Below are 20,393 nucleotides of genomic sequence, written 5' to 3' on the forward strand. Positions count from 1 at the left end.
TTTTTTTTAAAGATTTTATTTATTTGACAGAGAGAGACACAGTGAGAGAGGGAACAGAAGCAGGGGGAGTGGGAGAGGGAGAAGCAGGCTTCCCGCGGAGCAGGGAGCCCGACGCGGGGCTCGATCCCAGGACCCTGGGATCATGACCTGAGTCGAAGGCAGATGCTTAACGACTGAGCCACCCAGGCGCCCCTAAATAAATAAAATCTTAAAAAAAATTTTTTAAAGTGATTTCTAAGAACTCTATATCCTAAGAATAGCATTCTTCTGTTTCTTACCTTAATTGCAATTACTGTCTCCCGGTTGATCTCATTTGTATTTTGGCACAAAAATTTTAAATTTTTATATCCTCAAACCTGTTGATTTTTTTTTTTTCTTTATGTTTCTGGTTTTTGTTACATGCTGAGAAAATCTTACCTGCTTTAAAATGAGAAAAATACACTGATGTTTTCTTGGAGTGTTTATATAGTTTCATATTAAAATATTTGAATTCATGGAGCGAAGTTAGGAAAACTTACTGGCAGAGGAGCCTTACCTCGGCTCCAGCCCGAAGCTCCTGACCCTTGTGCCCCATCTGTGCGTGTGGCCCCGTGTCCAGAGCACCCGCGAGGACTGGAGGTGTGTGAAAGGAGAAAGCGCACACTTTGGGGTGGGGAACAGCAGGTGGAATAGGGGGTGTGCGCAGAGGTCAGAACACGAGGGGCTGGAACTCCCCATGTCGTGCTGTATCTGGCACACGCAGAGCTGGAAGCTCAGGGTGCCCGGGATGTGCCCATCTCCTCACCAGGCTGTAACGTGAATGGTACACACGTCATTCCTTGCAGGCACGTGTCCTTCTTCTTCTTCCCTTTTATTGAAAGGTAGCACGTATACGGAAAGTAACCAAATCCCAAACATAGCACCAGTGCTCTGATCAGTAATCAGGGTTTTGTCAGCCCCCCAGCGGTCCCCCAGCTGCCTTCCAGTACCTCCCCCCCCCACAGCTACCTTTTTAAAAAAGATTATTTATTTATTTGAGAGAGAGAGCAGATCTAGTGAGAGAGAACATGAGGGGGGAGGGGCAAGGGGGCGGAGAAGCAGGCTCCCTGCTGGGCAGGGAGCTGGGTGCATGTGGGCAGGGGTCAGGTGGGGCTCTATCCCAGGACCCCGAGATCATGACCAGAGCAGAAGGCAGATGCTTAACCGACTGAGCCACCCAGGCGCCCCAAGGGTAACAGCTGCATTGATTCCTGATAGCTTTGAGTTGTTTGGTTAGGCACTTGTTTTAACAATATTAACATTTTAGTAATAAATTCACATGCACATGTCTGTCTGGTGTTTATTCTGGTGATTTTCTTCTCTCCTGCCTGCTTCTTTCCATGCAGCAAAAAAACAACAACACAAAAAACCTTTTATTTTTTTGAAAAATTTTTTAAAGAATTTTTAAAATTTCATTTTAAGTATAATCTACTCCCCAAAGTGAGGCTCGAATTCACGACCCTTAGATCAAGAGTTGCATGTTCTTGATCTGACTGAGCCAGCTAGACCCCCCTCCCCAAAAAACTTCCCTTGAGCGTCTCTATGTGATGCTGCCGTGCTCTGTTGCTAGGTCCTGGAGCTGCAGTGGCCTGCCGGAAAATCCTTGTCTCCACCCTTGTGGCGTTTGTAGTTTACTCTAAACTTAATACAAATTACAGAGGAGATGGGAGGAAATGGGGGCAGTTCTCTGAAGTCCCTCTGAAACCAGTATAAAGGGAAGCGATTTAAGTGGCCATGTGGAGAATTCTGAGGTGGAGGGCCCTGTCAGCCTTAATCTCAGAGATGAACAGTAATGAGTCTTATTTATCAGGCTCTTTTTGTTTACGAAGTGTTTTGCTGCCGTTTTCTTGTTTTGATCTCACAACATTAAATGGGGATTTAATGGAATGAAGAATGGAGTCTCAGAGAGGTTAAGCAGCTTGCCTAAGGTCACACAGCCTAGGAGGTCCTCTTCTGGGAGGCAGAGAGTGGAAAACAGGTTGGGATCTTGAAGATGGGAGAAAAGGGGTGAGATAGGGAAGGGATGGGGGGCAGCCTGGGGGCTTGGCAGAGTGGGTGGCCCTGGTGTTATGGGGCCCCGTTCTTCTCAGACTCTCCAGTTGGTTGTGCGGCTGCCTCCCCCGACCCCAGTCCGCAGCAGATCAGCCTCTGGCCCCGCTGTCGCCCTGCACACCTTGCCACATGGGTTTGATCATGTCCAGCTGGTCTAGACCCTGTTCAGTGGGACTCGTCCTGCGGTCGCACGCTTGAATGTCACAGCAGTGTCTACTGCTGTAAACGTTTCTGAAAGCTCACTCTTGGGGGTAGCATTTATCTTGTCGCAGACAGGGACAAAGGGGTCACAGAGTAGGCCCTGACCCCAGGACCGTGCTGTCGTGGAGAGTTAGGGAGAACTTGGTGTGACACCCGACCACAGCATTCTGACTTGGAGAAACCAGCTGGCCGAGGATTCTGCAGTTTGCCCACTGCAGAGGGCGGGAGGGGGGGACATCGGAGCTGACAGCATGGGAAGTGGGGGGCAGAGAGGCTTGGGTCACGAGGTCTTGAAGGGGTGGATTGGGCTGCGTGGGGACCAGGATGAGCCGAAAGCCTGCCCCTGGATAAAGGGAGTGCCCGTGCTTGACACCTGCTGGTAATATGGACCCAGTGTCACCAGATCTCCTGATTCTCCAGGAGAAGCCAGAATTCTCAATTTTTTATATGAAAGTTCCTGTATTTAAAAGATGGCGATGAATTCAAAACCCTTGAAGCCCAGTATAGAACAAACCAGCGCACGTGTGTGGTTTTTCTCTTGGTGACTGTGGCTGGTGTTTAGATATTATGGGAGTGGTTGTGGCCTTGAGCCCAGGCAGGCACTGGGGAGAAGGGCCATTTTCATTTCAGCCTTGGGAGGCCTCATGGTTGGCCAGTGCTGGTGGAGGACCTGTTCAGGGACCCTTGTTATTAGCACCCTCTTGAACCCTGGACCTTGGCGACGGAGACCCACCACATCTGTGCAGGACCCATCTGCCAAGGAGCCAGCAAGTGAGCTCTCCCGGCCTGCCATCTGCTGAGCCTGCCTGGAAGGGCCCGCACTGTGTGCATTAAGCGTGGAGCGGGGACTTCAGTGTCTCCTCCCGGGGCTTTGTCGGGGAGACACAGTCCTAGCACTTCCTCTGGGCTTGGGCTCTGTTTGAAGCTCTCTGAGGTTTTGCATCTCCCTCTGAGGGAGGAGAGTTGAGGTGTTTCTTGTTCCTAGCAGAGACCAGATTGCTTGTGTTCCTGGCATCCTCCCTGAGAGCTTGGTGGGGCTGGCCCCTCCTCAGGGTTCAGGCTCCTGCTCAGGTGTCCTGAACTCAGAGACTGCTTCTCTGACCCATACCAACCAGCAGGCTTCTCCAACTCCTTTCCAGTCTGTTCCTCCGCCTGATTTTCACGATGGCACCTGCCGCCGTCTGTGATTACCTGTTTCTTGTTTCCTCCTTCATCATCTGTCTTCCCCACTGTGTTGAGCGTTTTCGTGGCATACACTGAAAAGGGGAGACAGGTAAATGTTTAATAGATATTACCAGTTTCACCCCAAAACAGACTGTTCCCCTTTACACTCCAGCCAATAGCATGTTACGGCAGGGCCCATTTCTCCGCCTCTTGGCGGAGACGCTGGATGTTATCAATCTGTGGAATTTTTGCCGTTGAGATAGGGATAAAAGTGGCTTATTTTGCATTTTTAAAAAAGATTTTATTTATTTATTTGACAGAGAGCTAGAGAGCACAAGTAGGCAGGGAGGCAGGCAGAGGGAGAGGGAGAAGCAGGCTCACCGCTGAGCAGGGAGCCGGATGTGGGGCTTGGTCCCAGGACCCTGGGATCATGACCTGAGCCGAAGGCAGACGCTTAACCAACTGAGCCACCCAGGCGCCCCTTATTTTGCATTTCTTTGATTATTCACAAAGTTGAGCATCTTTTCTCATGTTAACTGGCCTTTTGTGTTTCTTCTATAAATTGTTGACTTTTAGAAAGATTGATAAGCAGGGGTGGGGGAGGTGTGAGAGGGGGTGGGGAAGTTCTCAGGAAAGAATGGTCATCTGGACAGATAACCCCCAAGTATTCTAGTTAGAATCAGCGGGAAGAAGGCTCTAATAAGAAGAGTGTGTTCGTAAGTTTCCATAATAGTGTGTGAAGATAGGAATGTTCTAAGCACCTCTGGAAGCCTCTGAGGGTGGAGGCATGAAGGACAGACCTCCACTCCCCCCCCCCGCCCCCCCAGGGGACCCCATAGACCCTCGCTGAGCAGTAGACCTTTTAGCAACAATAATGGTGCTCTGTATCTTCGCAGTGACTACCGAGCACTTGAAACTGTGTGAAAGTGGAGGGAAGGTGGGGAACTGGATATACTACTTTCTGTTGAATTTAAATTGTATTGAAATTGAAATGGCAGCCTGTGGCCAGTAGCTACCATGCTGGTCCTTGTGGCCCTGGATCATCGTCTGTGTTAACATTTCTTTGCGTTGCGCTTTTCTCGTTGTAGGTACTGTCGTGGGTGTTGTTCTTTACACGGGCAGAGAACTCCGGAGTGTCATGAACACTTCAAATCCTCGAAGTAAGGTGTGTACGTGGTCAGAGGATGATGCCTTTCCTTGTCACAACTTTCTGACCTGATGAAGTTTGATGATTGGTGTTGGTGGGCAAGGAGCTAGCTTTAAAGACAGGAACACCTAACACTGTTATTTTATTTATATAGACTTACTGTCTTTTCATTTTTTTTTAAAGATTTTTTTTTTTTAATTCATTTGGGGGAGAGAGAGAGAGAGCACAAGCAGGGGGAGTGGGGGAGAGAGAAGCAGACTCCCCACTGAGCAGGGAGCCTGATGCGAGGCTCAATTCCCAGACCCTGAGATCATGACCTGAGCTGAAGGCAGACGCTTCACCAACTGAGCCACCCAGGCGCCCTTGTCTTCTTAATTGTTAAAAAAAAAAAAAAAAATTAGAATTCTTTGAGGTCCCTTGGATGTCTGTTAGGAACCCCAGCCCCTGGAGCCCAGTGTTCTCAGCCAAAGATATAGGGATTGATGGGTCCCACTGTCTCACCTGGGGGGCAGGTGTTCTTGAGTGAAGGACCAGTTCTCCAGGTGGGCGCCAGGGTGCACCAGCTAATCACAAGCTCCCCTGTGCATCGTCCCACAGATTGGCCTGTTTGACCTGGAAGTGAACTGCCTCACCAAGATCCTCTTTGGTGCTTTGGTGGTGGTGTCGCTGGTCATGGTCGCCCTTCAGCACTTTGCTGGGCGTTGGTACCTCCAGATCATCCGCTTCCTCCTCTTGTTTTCCAACATCATTCCCATCAGGTAAGCAGAGAATGAGCCATGACGTTTTCTTCTCTTTACTCGTGGTCCCTTTGAAGAACGATGATGGAGAGTAGTCAGGAATGTCAGCCCTGCTCTGTGGCTCCAGCAGGGGAAGTGCAGTTCGTCCCTGAACCAACCTTTCCTGAATTAGTCTTCCCTCAAAAGATCTTGCCTTGCCTGCACTGTGCCAGGGATGCCATTTAGAGCCCATCTCATCTGCCGGCTCACGAGGTTGGTGGTGGCCGCCGGGACGCTGTGTTGAGACAGATCCTGGGCCCGGCTCTGCGCTCAAAGGGAAATATGGTGATTGATGAGCAGTGGTGGCATGTGCCACCTGTTTGCCTGCCTTCCGTGGAGGCTGAATAAATGCTCTTAGAAAAATGATACAAGTAATTGTCATAGTAGGGAAGAACAGAGATTCACAGTGGCAAAAGAATAAGATCAGAATCACCTCTCATCTCACAACTAAGTGATAGGTGCTCTTAATATTTTGGCATATATTTTTTCTCAGCTGCTTTCTATTTTAAAGTGGGATTCTTTCTGCTTTACGTAAAATCTACCTTTTTTTTTTTTTTACAGAGAGATGTGTTGCAGATAACTTTGCCTGTCAAATATACTTGTACCCCAATATATTTTAGAACTGACCTATTATATATTCTAGGTTTAACTATTTAGCTCTGTATTGTTGGGGACTTGTTTTTACTTTCCCCCGTAATTGATGTTTGGTAAATCATTATTAAAATAAATCATTTTTTTTTTCCTGAAGCTTGTAGTGCTTATAATCTCTATCTTAAACTCGATATGTTGCCTTATAATTTGTCTTGCTCTTTGGGTATTTATATCATCCCAGCTAGAATTTATGTTTTCCTGAGGAGAGGGATTGTAGTTTTGGTATCGCAGTGTCCCTACAACAGGGGGATTGGACCCCTAGCCAGTGTGGTGTAGATCATCGTTTCAAAGAAAAATACATCTGCTTTATCACCAGCGAAAAGGTGTTTGTGGTGTAACGTTAAGTGAAGTTGTAATCTTTAAAGTTCTGTCTACAACGTGATTGAAAATCAGTGAGTTGAATCTTCCTGTGGCCAATGGCTGGCCAATAAAATAGTAGGCAGTTTGGTTAATTTATAGGAGTATGAATGAATTTGACGTTCTTTTGATTTTACTTTTTGCAATAAAATAATATTTCAAGATGAATAGAATACATGTAATGGAATATCATTCAGCCTTAAGAAGGAATGAAATTCAGACCCACAGTACAACAGGGATGAGCCCTGAAGATGTTACGCTGGGTGACATCAGCTGGTCCCAGAAGGACAAATGCTGTATGAGTCTTCCCACGTGAGGTCCCTAGAGCAGTCAAGTTCAGAGAGACAGAAAGGAGAGTGGTGGGTGCCAGGGGCTGGAGGAAGGGGACAGTGGGGAGTTGTTGTTTAATGGTTATGGGATTTCAGTTTGGGAAGATACAATGTTCTGGAGAGGGATGGTTGCACAACAGTGTGATTATACTTAATGCCACTGAGCTGCACACCTAATGGTTTCTCTCTTTTTTAAGAGATTTATTTATTTGAGAGCGAGAAAGAGGGAGAATGTGGGGTGGGGAAGAGGGGAGAGGGAGGAGCAGAGTCCCGGCTGATCTGATGTGGGGTTTGATCCCAGGGTCCTGGGATCATGACCTGAGCCGAAGGCAGAAGCTTAACCCACTGAGCCACCCAGGTGCCCCCATTTTCAGTATTTTAAAAGCATTTTAGACTTCCATTGTTTTATTTTAGTCCAAAACAAAATAGCTTCGTGGAAGTGATGATTTGGTCAGTGAGATATCTGAGAGTGCTGTTGACTCATTAAATCTGTGGATCTGGCCTCAAGGCTGTGTGGCTACGGGGAGGGTTTCCAAATGTTGTGGCACCTCTGATGTGTTTTGGGGTCCTTGCTGTCTGCAAACAGACACACAAGGAGCCTCGAGGATATCCTGTTAACCTGGTGTTTGCTCTGGTTCTGACTAGCCTGCGTGTGAACCTGGACATGGGCAAGATTGTGTACAGCTGGGTGATTCGGAGGGACTCGAAAATCCCCGGAACTGTGGTTCGTTCCAGCACCATCCCTGAGCAGCTGGGGAGGATTTCTTACTTACTCACGGACAAGACAGGTGAGCTGTTTCCGGGGCCTTCCCAGGCTTCACGGTGAGGGGAGGTGCTTGGATTCTCTTTCTGGAGATGTTAGAGATGGATGCTTACTGCTGTTTTATTCTCTTCACCTTTTGATGAATGTTGATTCTTTGGTGATAATGCTGGTGATGATTGTCCTCACCATCAAGCAGCAAAACCTTACACGGTACTAATTATGTGCAAAGCACTTTTCTGGGCGTTCATAGAGGGTTGTTTAGTTAATCCTCAACCTCATCTTGTGAGGTAGGCGTTTTAATCCCCATTTTACAGATGAGGAAATGAGGCATGGGGAGGTTGACTGCCTTGTGAGAAGCACAGGGTGACGGAAACAGGCTTCGAGCTTGGGCAGTCTGGCTTCGAGTCCTCATCACTGCACCCCAAAACACTGCTCCACAATTTACCATCAGAGTGGCTAAGAGCAAGGACGGGGGGGGGAGTGGGGACACCTGGGGCTAAGCTTCCTCTCTACCGCTTAGTGACCGTGGGACAAAAGTGAGTCTGTTGCAGAGATCTGGGGTGGCTCACCACATCAGAGAAAAATGAGGTTTCAGGAAGGAACAGAGCCAGAAAATTTCTGGGTATGTCAGCATCAGAACCCCTGGGATAGTCGCTGTAGGACTCTCTCACTGGGGTGAGAGATTCAGATTCAGAATCTCAAGATTCAGATTCCTTCCAGACAGAATCTAGTGTAAGTCATGTGCCACTATCTCAGCTGATGGAATGAGTCAGGTGCCCTGCCTGACCCTCCCTCTAGACCATCCCAAGGAATGAGGGTGGTCATTTCCCCCATGGAAACCCAGGATGCCATTTTCCAAAGAAAAGGAGTTAGATTCCGGCAGACCAAATCAATACCGCAGACATCTGCCCAACAGGGGCAGTGCTGAAATCTGTGTATGACGTAGAGTAGTAAACGCTCAGAAAACGAGAGCCGTCCTTCGTGTTACTAGAAGCCCCAGGATGTAGGCAGAGTTACTCATCTGTCTTGTGTTGCAGGAACTCTTACCCAGAATGAGATGGTTTTCAAACGGCTCCATCTGGGCACTGTGGCCTATGGCCTGGACTCCATGGATGAAGTGCAGAGCCACATATTTAGTATTTATACCCAGGTAAAACCTTCTGTTTTGATACCTGAAACAATTCTTTTGCATTTATTAGCACCTGTATTGAGATATTCTTCCTAATACTGTACAGTTCCCCCATTTAAAGGGTACAATTCAGTGGTCTTTGGTGTATTCACAGAGTTGTATAACTATCACCGTAATCAATTTTGTTTTCTTTTTTTTTTTTTTTTTTTAAAGATTTTTTTTTTTTTTTATTTGAGACAGAGAGAGAGAGAGAACACAAGAGGGGGTAGGGTGAGAGGGAGAAGCAGACTCCCTGCCGAGCAGGGAGCCCGATGCGGGACTCAATCCCAGGACTCCGGGATCATGACCTGAGCCGAAGGCAGTCGCTTAACCAACTGAGCCACCCAGGCGCCCTCAATTTTGTTTTCATCACCCAAAAAAGAGACCCCATCCCCATTAGCCGTCATTCCCTGTTACTCCCCAACCACCTCCCCTTCCAAACCCAGGGCAACTACCAGTCCTTTATGTTTTGATTAAAATTGCAGTTGAGATCCTCCCCCCACCCCCATATTCCTCATTCCCAGAGTTACCTTGCTCTACTGAAATGCTTATGAATATTGGGAAAAACCTAAGAGAAACTTGTTTGCCAATAACTAGTACGAAAAATAGCTTTGGGAGCCTACTGGTTAGCTTTACTGCTCTTCCCTGGTTAGAAGCCAAAGCAGTAGTCATGAGTGATCTGCTCATGAAAAACTGTCACTGGTGAGCTTCAGTTTCTCGTCTGCTTTCAACTCCGTGATCGCGTGGAAGGGATAATTTGTCAGAGGTGGCCTACAACTTCTCTGCTCCCACATTTGTTTCCACAAGGTTTTTCAAGATCAATCCTTTTTCAGAGAAAGATATTACTGGAAAGTGTCCTAATATTCCTAAAAAGTTATACCTGTGAGTCCCTACCTTGGCTACTCAGAACCACTAGTGATATTTTAAAAACAAAATGGAACAAAAACCAAAGGAAGGACGTTGACTTGGGCCTCTTACCTGAGGGGTTCCGATTCATTAGGATTAGGGGAGAGCTGGGTTCTTTGTTTCAAAATGAAGATGACACACGGACGGGTGCCTTGGTAATTCTGAGACACATCAGGGCTGACGGACCAGCCACACGTTGTGGCACTTGTCTGGAGATGAGAATAAAGAGGCCACGTTTTGCTTAAATTTGTCAAAATAGATAATGATTCAGTTGTCAGAAGACCAGTTAGAAATGCAAAGGAACTATTTCCCAATAAGGGATAGAGGTAGAACTCCTGAATACTTCACGCCATGGTTACATTGGACGTTTAGTTTTCTGGAACATTCACTGGTAGGCACGCCCGGACTTCTAGGGTTATCTCCTGAAAATGGCAGAGCAGGGAATACAGTTTGGAAGTTGGAGTGAATTTTAAATGGAGGACAGTTAATTTGATCCCTGTAAGTGAAATACCTCAGGCTCCCTGAGTTCGGCATTTGCGGCTTGTCTCCAAACGGATCCTTGGACTATTTTCAAAGATATACTTTAGGACTCTTAAAAACTCACGAGGACTTAGTTGGACAGGAAGGAAAAGCCACATCCAGCCTCCTGTCCCTTCCTCTGACCCATCAGCCCCCACAGCTCTGTACTGGCCCCCATGTGTCCCTCTCTAGGCGGTCCCTTCCTACCCCAGCTTCCATCGCCCCCGCCAGTGGCCCCCTTCTCTGTCTGGACCTTTAGACTGGAAGTTACCTGCGTGCTTGGCTGCTTACAGATCCTAAGGACAATGTACCTACAGTCCTTTCTTCCCGCATCCACCACACCTGCTTCTCTTCCAGAGGCTCTTGTCTTAGTAAGTGCCTCCCCCCTCCGCCCGCCCATTGCTCCCTCCAAGGATTTGAGAAACGCCCCCTCCTTCCCCATCCCTTCAGTCCCAGGCCCTCGGGAATGTCTGCTCCCACCTGATCATGTGTTAGGCCTTTTGTCTTCATCTCTTCTCACTCGCTAGGCCAAAAGTACACTCTCCCTTTCCTGGCTGTCTACACACATCCCCCCCACCCTCCCTACCCTGCACAGTTTCCCTGCTGTTCCTGGGAGCATGGGGTGCCCCTTATACTGTTAACTCCGTCTTGGGGCTGAGACTTCCCTGTACTCCAGGAACGGCCTGCGTCCCCACCGCACCCCTCCTGTTGTTCACCCTCCTCTGCTCGCTCCTTCGGCGCTTAGGGCAGGGTGAGCCGCCTTGTTTCTGTGACTCCTCTCTCTGCACCCTTGACCCCAGATGCCTTCCGGGCCCCACCCGAGGGGGTCCCCTGTGTGGGCTGTCCGGCTCACCAGCACCTGGCTGAACCCCCCCTTCCTCCAGTTCTCTTCTCAGCTCTGTTGGCTGGCTGATGATTGTACCCACCAGCTTCACAGCCGGGGTGTGTGCCCCTCTCCCCAGCAAGAGACACCCCTTGCCCATTTGGGTGGTGTTTTTAAGAGCTTGTGGTGTTTACAGAAACCATCCCTTCTCAGGATATTTGCACAGCTCAGCTTTTATGGTCCATTTTTGCTTTAGCACAGATAACACTCTTTGTCAAGCGTTACAAGTCAGAAAAGGACATTTCTTACCGTGAACGCTACCCCATACCCCTTCCTTAGCGGAAGCTCATAAATTCATTTACCCATCCTGGCCTTGGATTTAAAATAGTGTTACAGGGTTGGGTCATCTCGAGGCTAGTGTGAGCTCAGAGTTACAGTACCCGCTCACCCCAGCGAGGTGTGTGCATTCTTCTCTCACGCCATCTGAAAATCCTACAGTGAACATGTGAATACGTTTGTGATGAGGCTTTCAGAGGCTTTCCCAGGTTTTTAAAACAGCTTTATGGAGGTGTAGCTTACCTATCATAAAATGCATCTCTGTTAAGTGTCCAAGTCAGTGATTTTTTAGTAAATTTACAGAGCTATGGAACCATTACCACGACCCCAAAAAGATTCCCCCGAGCTTCTACAGTCATTCACTTGACTTCAGAGTTTAATAATGGGATTTTATGCCAGTGTTTCATGAAGTCCACTATTTGGAACTCCTGGGTCAGATCCCTTGGGACAGTCGGACTCTCTAGACCTACAGTTCTAACAGGTGAGCCAGGCGATTCCAAAGTACAGCAGCGTTTAAGAACAGCTACTGTGAACCTGAGGTTTGCCCTGTTTTCCAGAAATCTGTGGACTCCAAAACAGAGTTTGTGAGATGACCCATTGGAGAGACGGAAGAAAAGATTAGGGCATCTGTTCGCTCTGCATTTGCATCTTCAAACTTGAAGCAAAATTTAAAATTATTATTATTTTTTTAGATTTTATTTTATTTATTTGAGAGAGAGAGAACGAGCAAAAGCAGGGGGAGAGGCAGAGGGCAAAGCAGGCTCCCCACGGAGCAGGGAGCCCAATGTGGCGCTCAATCCCAGGACCCTGGGATCATGACCTGAGCCGAAGGCAGACGCTTAACAACTGAGCCACCCAGGTGCCCCATTGAAGCAAAATTTAAATCTTAAATATTGATAGCCAGGGACCCTCAGTCTGTGTATCAGACGAGCGTCTGTCAGGTCCGGTCCTGAGGTGTCTTGTGGAAGGAGTCTCAGGAGTCAGAGTTCTGTGGGGGTTTATTTTCAGGGCATGGAGATGTAGATTGCAGATGACGAGTGTCCATGTGACCCATTTGAGGGATGTCATTTAACTAAACCTCATAAATAGGTGACTTTAAAAGATTTCTGCAGGAAGACTCCACATTATTAATATAAACCCAAGTAAACCATAAGAAAATGCCCAACTCATTTTGAGGAAAAAAACCATGACAGGCTAAGGAGATAGGATGATTTTTCCTTTGGCTTCTTTATTTATTAGTACCTTTTAAAAAAATTGAGCTAGAGGGGCGTCTGCATGGTACAGTTGGTTAAGCATCTGACTCTTGGTTTTGGCTGGGTTGTGATCTTGGGATTGTAAGATCAAGCCCCACATTGAGTCCTGCGTTGGGCTCCACACTCAGCACGGAGTCTTCTAAAGTTTCTCTCTCCCTCTGCCCCTCCCTCCTGAGCATGGGTGTGCTCTCTCTCAAATCAAAAAATCTAAAAAAAATGTTTTAAATTGAGATATAATTCACAAGGATAGTATTTACCCTTTTAAAGTGTACAATTCAGTGTTTTTTAGTATATTCTCAACACCGTGCAACCATTGCTACTATCTGATTGCTGAACATTTTCATCACCCCCAAAAGAAACCCCATAATCTCTTCAACTCCCACCCCTACTCCCCAGCCCCTGGCAACCACCAGTCTACGTTCTGTGTCTGTAGGTTTGCCTGTTTTAGACGTTTCATATAAGTGGAATCTTACAATGCCTTTTGCACCTGGTTTATTTCGGAAACTTAGCATAATGTCTTCGAGGTTCCTGTAGGTGGTAACATGCATCCGCGCATCATTCCCCTTTGTGATGGAATGACACACATGACCATCTGAAATGTCATTTCAAACCTATAATGCTCAGTGCCCCTTACCCTGAATGCATGAGTCAATTCTGTGAAAAATGCTGTTTTTCATTTTTGTCCTATCATTTCTAGAATTCGTCTTTTGTTGTTTTATAAGGTGCAATACAATATTTATACAAAGTTAAATACACACATGGAGGGTACTCAAGAATTTTTTGCCATGGGGAGTCTGGGTGGCTCAGTCGATTAAGCATCTGCCTTTAGCTCAGGTCATGATCCCAGGGTCCTGGGATCAAGTCCCACAGGGAGCCTGCTTCTCCCTCTGCCTGCCACTCGCCCAGCTTGTGCTCTCTCGCTCCCTCTCTCTCTGACAAATAAAATCTTCAAAAAAAAAATTCTTTTTTCTCAGTGTATTATGTGATCAGAATGTTTTGAGACAAGTGTTTTGAGACACACACACACACATATGTATATATATATGTATATCTATGTATATGTATATGTATATATGCATCATGCGTGGGCCTTACTGCATTCTTTAGGTATAGGGGGCCCAAACACATATTTCTTAAAATCTTTATTGGTTACTCTGAGAACCATTTCTAGTTAAGAACCACTGTTAGAGTATCACTATCAAACTTATTTTAATTTTTCACTCATATCAGTGATGACAATCATTTTTAATGGTTTTTTTATTTTTAAGAAGATTTTGTTTATTTGAGAGAGAGAGAGAGAGCGCGTGTGCACAAGCAGGGGAGAGGAGGAGAGGGGGAGTGGGAGAGGGAGAATCAGGCTCCCCTCTGAGCAGGGAGCCCAATGCAGGACTCCATCCCAGGACTCTGAGATCATGACCTGAGCCAAAGTCAGACGCTTAACCAACTGAGCCACCCGGCTCCCCCCCGCCCGCCACACCACCACCACCAGTGGTTTTATAACAGGGCCAGGACTAGGGTAAGGAGACTGAGGTATGCCCCTAGGGAACAAACCTTAATGAGATGCCGAAAAAACCTTCCGCAACAATCCACAACACAGCGATCAAGATAAATCACATCGTAATGCAATATTTTAAAAATTCAGTGCAGAACTCCGTGATGAACACAAATCTGAAATTTGAAGTCACCAGGATCCAGCTCTGATCGGCACTGTGAAGGCTCACACCCCTCACCCTAGTCCTGGCCCTGGCTTTACGCTGTCAGCGGTTTTAGAGCCCAGTTCAGCCTTGGCGTAGTGACATAGTGGGCTGGATCATTCTTGGTGGTGCGGGCTGTGTGTGCATCGTAAGGTCTAGTAGCATCCTTGCCTTTTACCATCTGGGTGCCTGAGGTGCCCCCCTCCCTCGGTTCTAAGAACCAGGAATATCTCCGGACACTGATGGGGGGCAAAACCCTGTGTTACATGGGGTTCAATTTCAACAAATTGAAATGCGTTGCCTTTGTCATGCTGGAAGATGTCTATGAAGTAGTAAACATTAAGTTTTTTCAGTCACTTAATCGTCCCCTAACTCAATTGACTTACTTGGAAGTAGAGGCTCTGAGCCTCTCTCTCTGGGGGTGATCCTTTGAGGTTAATGAGCTATCAGCTTTGAGCTTTATTTGGGGGAGAGAAGTGAGGCTTTCGAAACAGGAATTCTTCCTCTTTTATGTAAATGTAAATTTTTACCAGTTGCAACCCATTCCCAGTATCCATTATTATGAACGCTCCTAAGTGGTGACGTTTTAATTGCCTTTAGAAAGAAAACAGGTATTTGTGGGGAATCAATGTTTAATTTTTGTATTAATCTTTCCTCTAAGACAGACTGGCGTTCTTGTTGGGAAGGGGCCCTGCCGTGGATCGCTAGCAAGACATGGAGGCTTAGGGGCGCCTGGGTGGCTCAGTCGTGAGGCGTCTGCCTTCGGCTCAGGTCGTGATCCCAGGGTTCTGGGATCGAGCCCCGCGTCGGGCTCCCTGCTCCTCGGGAAGCCTGCTTCTCCCTCTCCCTCTGCCTGCCTCTCTGCCTACTTGTGCTCTCTATCAAATAAATAAATAAAATCTTAAAAAAAAAAAAAGATATGGAGGCCTATTGTTCATTTTCACCTCTGTGTCTCACATGTTGGCTGGGACATGGAGAACGACCCTGAAGCGTTATATGGTGTGAGGTAGCCACCCAAGGGGCCATGTCAGGGGCCTTTGTCTGTGGAGGCCTCGATTTCCTCTTCCAGCTTCTGACCTCGTGTGGAGCTGCTTTGTCCCCCCTCCACAAGAGGACCCGTGTTTCTCCCCAGGGCAGAAAGAGTTGTAACCTGCCTCTGTGGATACCACATCTGTTTTTGTTTTCCCCTGGTATTTTTTAAGTAAAGAGAAATGTGTGTAGGTTCAAGGCCTGTGGGGAGGAGGCTGCAGATAAACACTGTACGATGTGAAACTCTTCCATATGGGGAATGTGAGGATGTTTGAAGACTGGGCCCTCCTCATGCTGGCTGAGCCCCTGGTAATTACCAGCACCTTCAGGGTGGACGTGGATTGCCATTGGTGTGTGGCTGAGCCTTTCCTTTGAGAATTAAAAGACCCGTTTCAGAATCCGTGATTTTAATTCCTCCTCCCTGAAACATCTTTGGTCGGAAAGGGGGATAAGTGTTAATTTGAGAGAGAAATAAATGAACGTGGAGACATTACACCTGTGGCCCGTGGTGTTGGTTGAGGTTAATCACCCCCGTGTTCTGATTTGATGTCAGCTGGTTCCCTGGTCTGGAAGTGAGGTCTTTGCAAGAAATCTGTGGCTACCGTGTTTCTCTCTTTGCCTTGCTCTTGGCTGGTTTCCCCTGGAATACAAAGCCCCAGAGCTCAGTGTTATCCCCCATTTGAAATACTAGTGGAACTGTTTCTGGAGATGTGAAATCAGATGGCTTATACAAACAAAGGTTTGTAAAGGATGCCCTTCGCTTGTCCTTTCCTTCAAACCCACTGTTACTGAAACTTGCCGGCCAAAGCAATGACATTGTCAGAGGTCTTGTTATTGCCCCTAATGTCAAATAATAATTTGGTCCAGGTGCCAAGGAATGTGGGCAAAAGGAAGACACATGACTGTGCCTAGAACATAAATTACAGAGCTTAGAGAGAACATTCTGAATGTAGTCTTTCCAGCGGAGAGAACCTTTCTGTAAATCTTCAGTCCTTGTTACAATTTTAGAGTTAAATTCTTTATAATTAAAAGCACTTGGCAAATAATGATTCATTTAAACTGTAGTTCTGATTCATTGCTCTAATTACCGTAACCATGCAGTGCCCTTTGGCCTGGAAGTGAAACTCGTGTCCTCTTGACACCAGAGGTTAACAGAGCAGGAAGCCCTAGCAGTATGTGTGCCTGCAATGACCAGAATAATTTAGTAATTGTCTAATTACCTGGGGAGGCTAATGCCACTGCTAAAAATAGTATTAAAAAATTAAATGAAAGTCGTTTTCTTATTTCTTGTGACCCATCTGTTCTCTGTTTTGGGCCACCATGTGTTCATGGGTATAAAACGCGATTCATTCTGCGGGATTGGGTCGCTTCTCTTCTGTTGGATCAAATATGTTTCTAATGGAATGCAACACCCAGTAAGTCCAGAGACATCTCTAACTTCCGGGACTCCGATAGCTGTAGAGGAAGACCATTGCAAGGGGTTCCTTTTGTCCACAACTGTGATTTAGAACCTGGAAGGGATGTTGGTCGATTTGATATTTATTTCTTCTTGGAAGTAGAAAAAAACCGTCATGTCAGGGGAGGACGCCCCACCATCACCTTAGGCATCCTGAGTTGTTAATTGGTTCATCTGTTCAGCAAATACAGACGTATGCCAGGCACTGCCCTGGGTACTAGGCTTGCAATGATGAATAATACACACGGACAAGTTCTGTTCTCGTGGCTTAACAGGGGAATCCTCAGGTGAACGAGCCCGTTTTAGACTGAACACAGCATCACACATTGCAGTGAGGGGGCATGACTTCTGGTGGGGGGGACATGCAGGGTACCGTGAGCTGGGGGCCTCGGCGCGGGCCTCTCTGAGTATGTAACATTTGAATTGAGACCTCAGTGATGAGACAGAGTGAGCCAGCCCTGCTGAGTTCTGGGAAATGATGTTCCAGGCAGAGGGCAAGGCAGGTGCAAAGGCCCTGAGGCAGGAAGGAGCTTGGTGGTATTCAAAGAACAGAAAGGCCAGTGTGGCCAGAGCAGAGAGGAGAAGGAACATGGCATGAAGGGAGGCTGCAGAGGTGGGCAGGGGCTGGTCAGGTAGGCCCCATTAACCATGGGGTGGGGGGCATCTGAGTTTTACTGAAGACTAAGTGCAGGGCAGCCCCTGCAACAGAGAATTATCCTCCCCAAGTGTTAGTCACGCCAGTTTAAGAAGCCCTGGCCTCCTACACCAGGCTCACTTGACGGCGTAGTGGGGGCCTCACTCTGTCAGGGGCCCCTGACACCACCTAAAGGAGGACAGATTCATGTGTTCAAAGGTAGAATCACCCACATTCACTGAATTGTAATGTTTTCCTCTGTTTTGCATTTGGGTTTTTTTTTTTTTTTTGGCCAATTATAAATGATTGGGTCCCTAAAAATCACATGCCATTTATTGCAGTGTCACTGTAGATGTATCTAAGAGCTGTGTATTAACGTCATGGAAAGAAAAGCAGTATCTGCACATGGTGGTTCTTCCACATGTTCTAGACCCTTCTGTGTCTCCAGTCATCTTTCTTGTTCATTTCTTTCTCCTGTAGCAATCCCAGGATCCACCTGCTCAGAAGGGCCCCACGCTCACCACGAAAGTCCGGCGGACCATGAGCAGCCGTGTGCACGAGGCTGTGAAGGCCATCGCTCTCTGCCACAATGTGACTCCCGTGTACGAGTCCAACGGTGTGACCGACCAGGCTGAGGCCGAGAAGCAGTACGAAGACTCCTGCCGCGTGTACCAGGCGTCCAGCCCAGATGAGGTAAACCCCAGGCAGAGGCGGCTGGACACACAGAGAGATGCTGTGCCCATTTTCCACGTGCTGGAGGTGGGGTTCCGCAAGGGAACCACCTGTCAGCAGACGTGAGCCAGGAGGATACCGTGCCGCTAGGGAAACACATTTTCAGATGCACACAAGACTTGCTTCCCTCTAGAACAAATACTCTTGGACTCCAGATACATCCCAAATAAGCAGGGAGAAAGAGATCTTGTTTGTGATTCAGATGGCCAGGTCATAAGGGCACAAGGTCTCACTTAAACCACACCTTCCCTTTTCTAAAAAATACCAGCTTTATTAAGTTATAGTGCACGTACCATACAATGGCTCATTTAACATACACAGTTCAGTGTTTCTAGTATATTCACAGAGTTCCGCAACCATTAGCACAATCGAGAACATTTTCAGCACCCTAAAAGGAAGCATTCCATCCCGTGTTCTCCTGGACTCCTGCCCTCCCCCAAGCTCCTGCCCTCCCCCTACTAACTGTCTCTCTGGATTTGCCTATTCTGGACATTTCATACAAATGGAAATGTACAGTATGACATTTGTGTCTGGCTGTTTTGACTTAGCATTGGTTTTCCAGATTCATCCACGTAGTGGCGTGTATCAACCCCCAGGCCTTTTTATGGATGACTAATATTCCATTGCATGGATAATACTACATTTTGTTTATCCATTGGTCAGTTAGTGGACATTTGGATTGTTCCTTTTTTTTCTTTTCTTTTTTTGCTGTTATGGATAATGCTGTTGTGATCATTCGTGCACAAGCTTTTGGGTGGACATATATCTTCATGTCTCTTGGCGTATCTGTAGAAGTGGAATTGCTGGGTCCTATGTTAACTCCATGTTTGAGCTTCTCAAAACCGCCATGCTGCTCCCTAAAGTGGCCGCATCATTTTACAGGCCCAGCAGCGATGCATGAGGGTTCCAGTTTCTCTTCCCCTTTGCCAACATGGGTCCTTGTCAGTCCTTTTGATTCTGGCCATCCTAGTGAGTGTGAAGTGGTTTTCATCTGCATTTTCCTTGATGGCTCAGGATGATCTTTTCATGTCCTTACTGGCTACTTGTGTGTCTTCTTCTCTCCAGTATCCTTTGCCCCCTTTTAAATATGTGTCTTTTTGTTGTTGAGTTAAAAGAGTTTTTTAATACATTCTAGATCAAAGTCTCTTACGGGATATATGATTTGCAAGTATTTTCTCCCTACTATGAAGGCTGTCTTTTTACTTTTGCGATGGTGTCCTTTGAAACCCTAAAGTGTTTAGTTTTGACCAAGCCCAATAAGCCACATATTTTCAAAGTTGTTGTTTCTATGTAAGCACATTCTCTTGCTAGAACCAGGACTCATTTGATTACATGTTCAAGAACAGAGGGTCTCCTAGCATGGTTGCCCTTTATGGTTTTCTGTAACAAGCCCCTAATTGCTCTCCCTCCCGGGGTATCGGGGTATCATGTGATGGGAATGCCCTCATCATGAAAATAGGATCTTCTTTATCTTCCTGACTTGAGTGTGATTCAGACACGGGTAGTTCACCAAGCTGGTAACTTTCTGGTCTTTTTTCCTTCTCCCTCCGTCCCTTCCAGAAAACTTGTATTCTGATTATGAAAGCCATTACTTTTCAGTATAGAACATTTGGACATTTCAGACAACTATAAAGAAGAAACTGGGTCAATTGTAATCTCATTCTTGAAAGATGACAATAGGTAACTTTCCTTGAGCATTTGGTGCCCATCAGATCCCATTTGAAGTGCTTTCCATGTTGTATCTCATTTAATCTTTCTAGCAACTAAGGGGCCCCATTATGACCCCCATTTTCAGAAGAGAAAAGTCAAAGACAGGTTAAATATTTAGCCTAAAGTCACCTGGATTTTTTTCTAACTTTTTGTCTTGGAAATAATTTCAGACTTAAAAGTTGTAAAATTAGTACAAAGAATTCCCCATTACCAAAACTTCACTCTGATTCCTCAAATGTTAACCTTTTTCTACCTGTGCTTTATCATTCTCCCTCACCTTAGAAGAGTCAGCTGCAGACATGATCTTCTTTTACTTTTTTTTTTCCTAAAAAACAAGGACATTTATCAGAAACAGGAAATTAACATTGATACAGTACTATTATCTGCCCTGCAGATGTCATCAGTTGTCCCACTGACTTCTTCACCAAAAAAAAAAAAAAAAAGAGTATTTCTCCCCCCAGATCAGAGTCCAACCCGGGAACGCACACTACATTCAGTTGCCATAACTTTTGTCTCTCTCTCTCTCTTTTTAAGATTTTATTTATTAGAAAGAGAGAGAATGAGAGCACAAGTCAGTGGGAGGGGCAGAGGGAAAGCAGGCTTCCCACTGAGCACGGAGCCTGATGCGGGGCTCAATCCCAGGACCCTGAGATCATGACCTGAGCCGAAGGCAGA

The 20,393-nt window shown here is 46.6% G+C and overlaps 1 protein-coding gene across 1 annotated transcript in view; it reads left to right on the forward strand.

Moving 5' to 3' along the window:
* Positions 1-20,393, forward strand: part of ATP9A (ATPase phospholipid transporting 9A (putative)) — a 140,446-nt gene that overhangs the window by 63,165 nt on the left and 56,888 nt on the right. Inside the window, exons 10-14 of the mRNA XM_032387783.1 lie at positions 4,524-4,600; positions 5,180-5,340; positions 7,341-7,483; positions 8,496-8,608; positions 17,757-17,969. Of these exons, the coding sequence (XP_032243674.1) occupies positions 4,524-4,600; positions 5,180-5,340; positions 7,341-7,483; positions 8,496-8,608; positions 17,757-17,969 (707 nt within the window). The remainder of the gene's footprint in view (positions 1-4,523; positions 4,601-5,179; positions 5,341-7,340; positions 7,484-8,495; positions 8,609-17,756; positions 17,970-20,393) is intronic.

This window comes from Phoca vitulina, unplaced genomic scaffold, assembly GCF_004348235.1.
Source record: "Phoca vitulina isolate PV1807 unplaced genomic scaffold, GSC_HSeal_1.0 scaffold50, whole genome shotgun sequence".
Taxonomy (NCBI): Eukaryota; Metazoa; Chordata; class Mammalia; order Carnivora; family Phocidae; genus Phoca; species Phoca vitulina.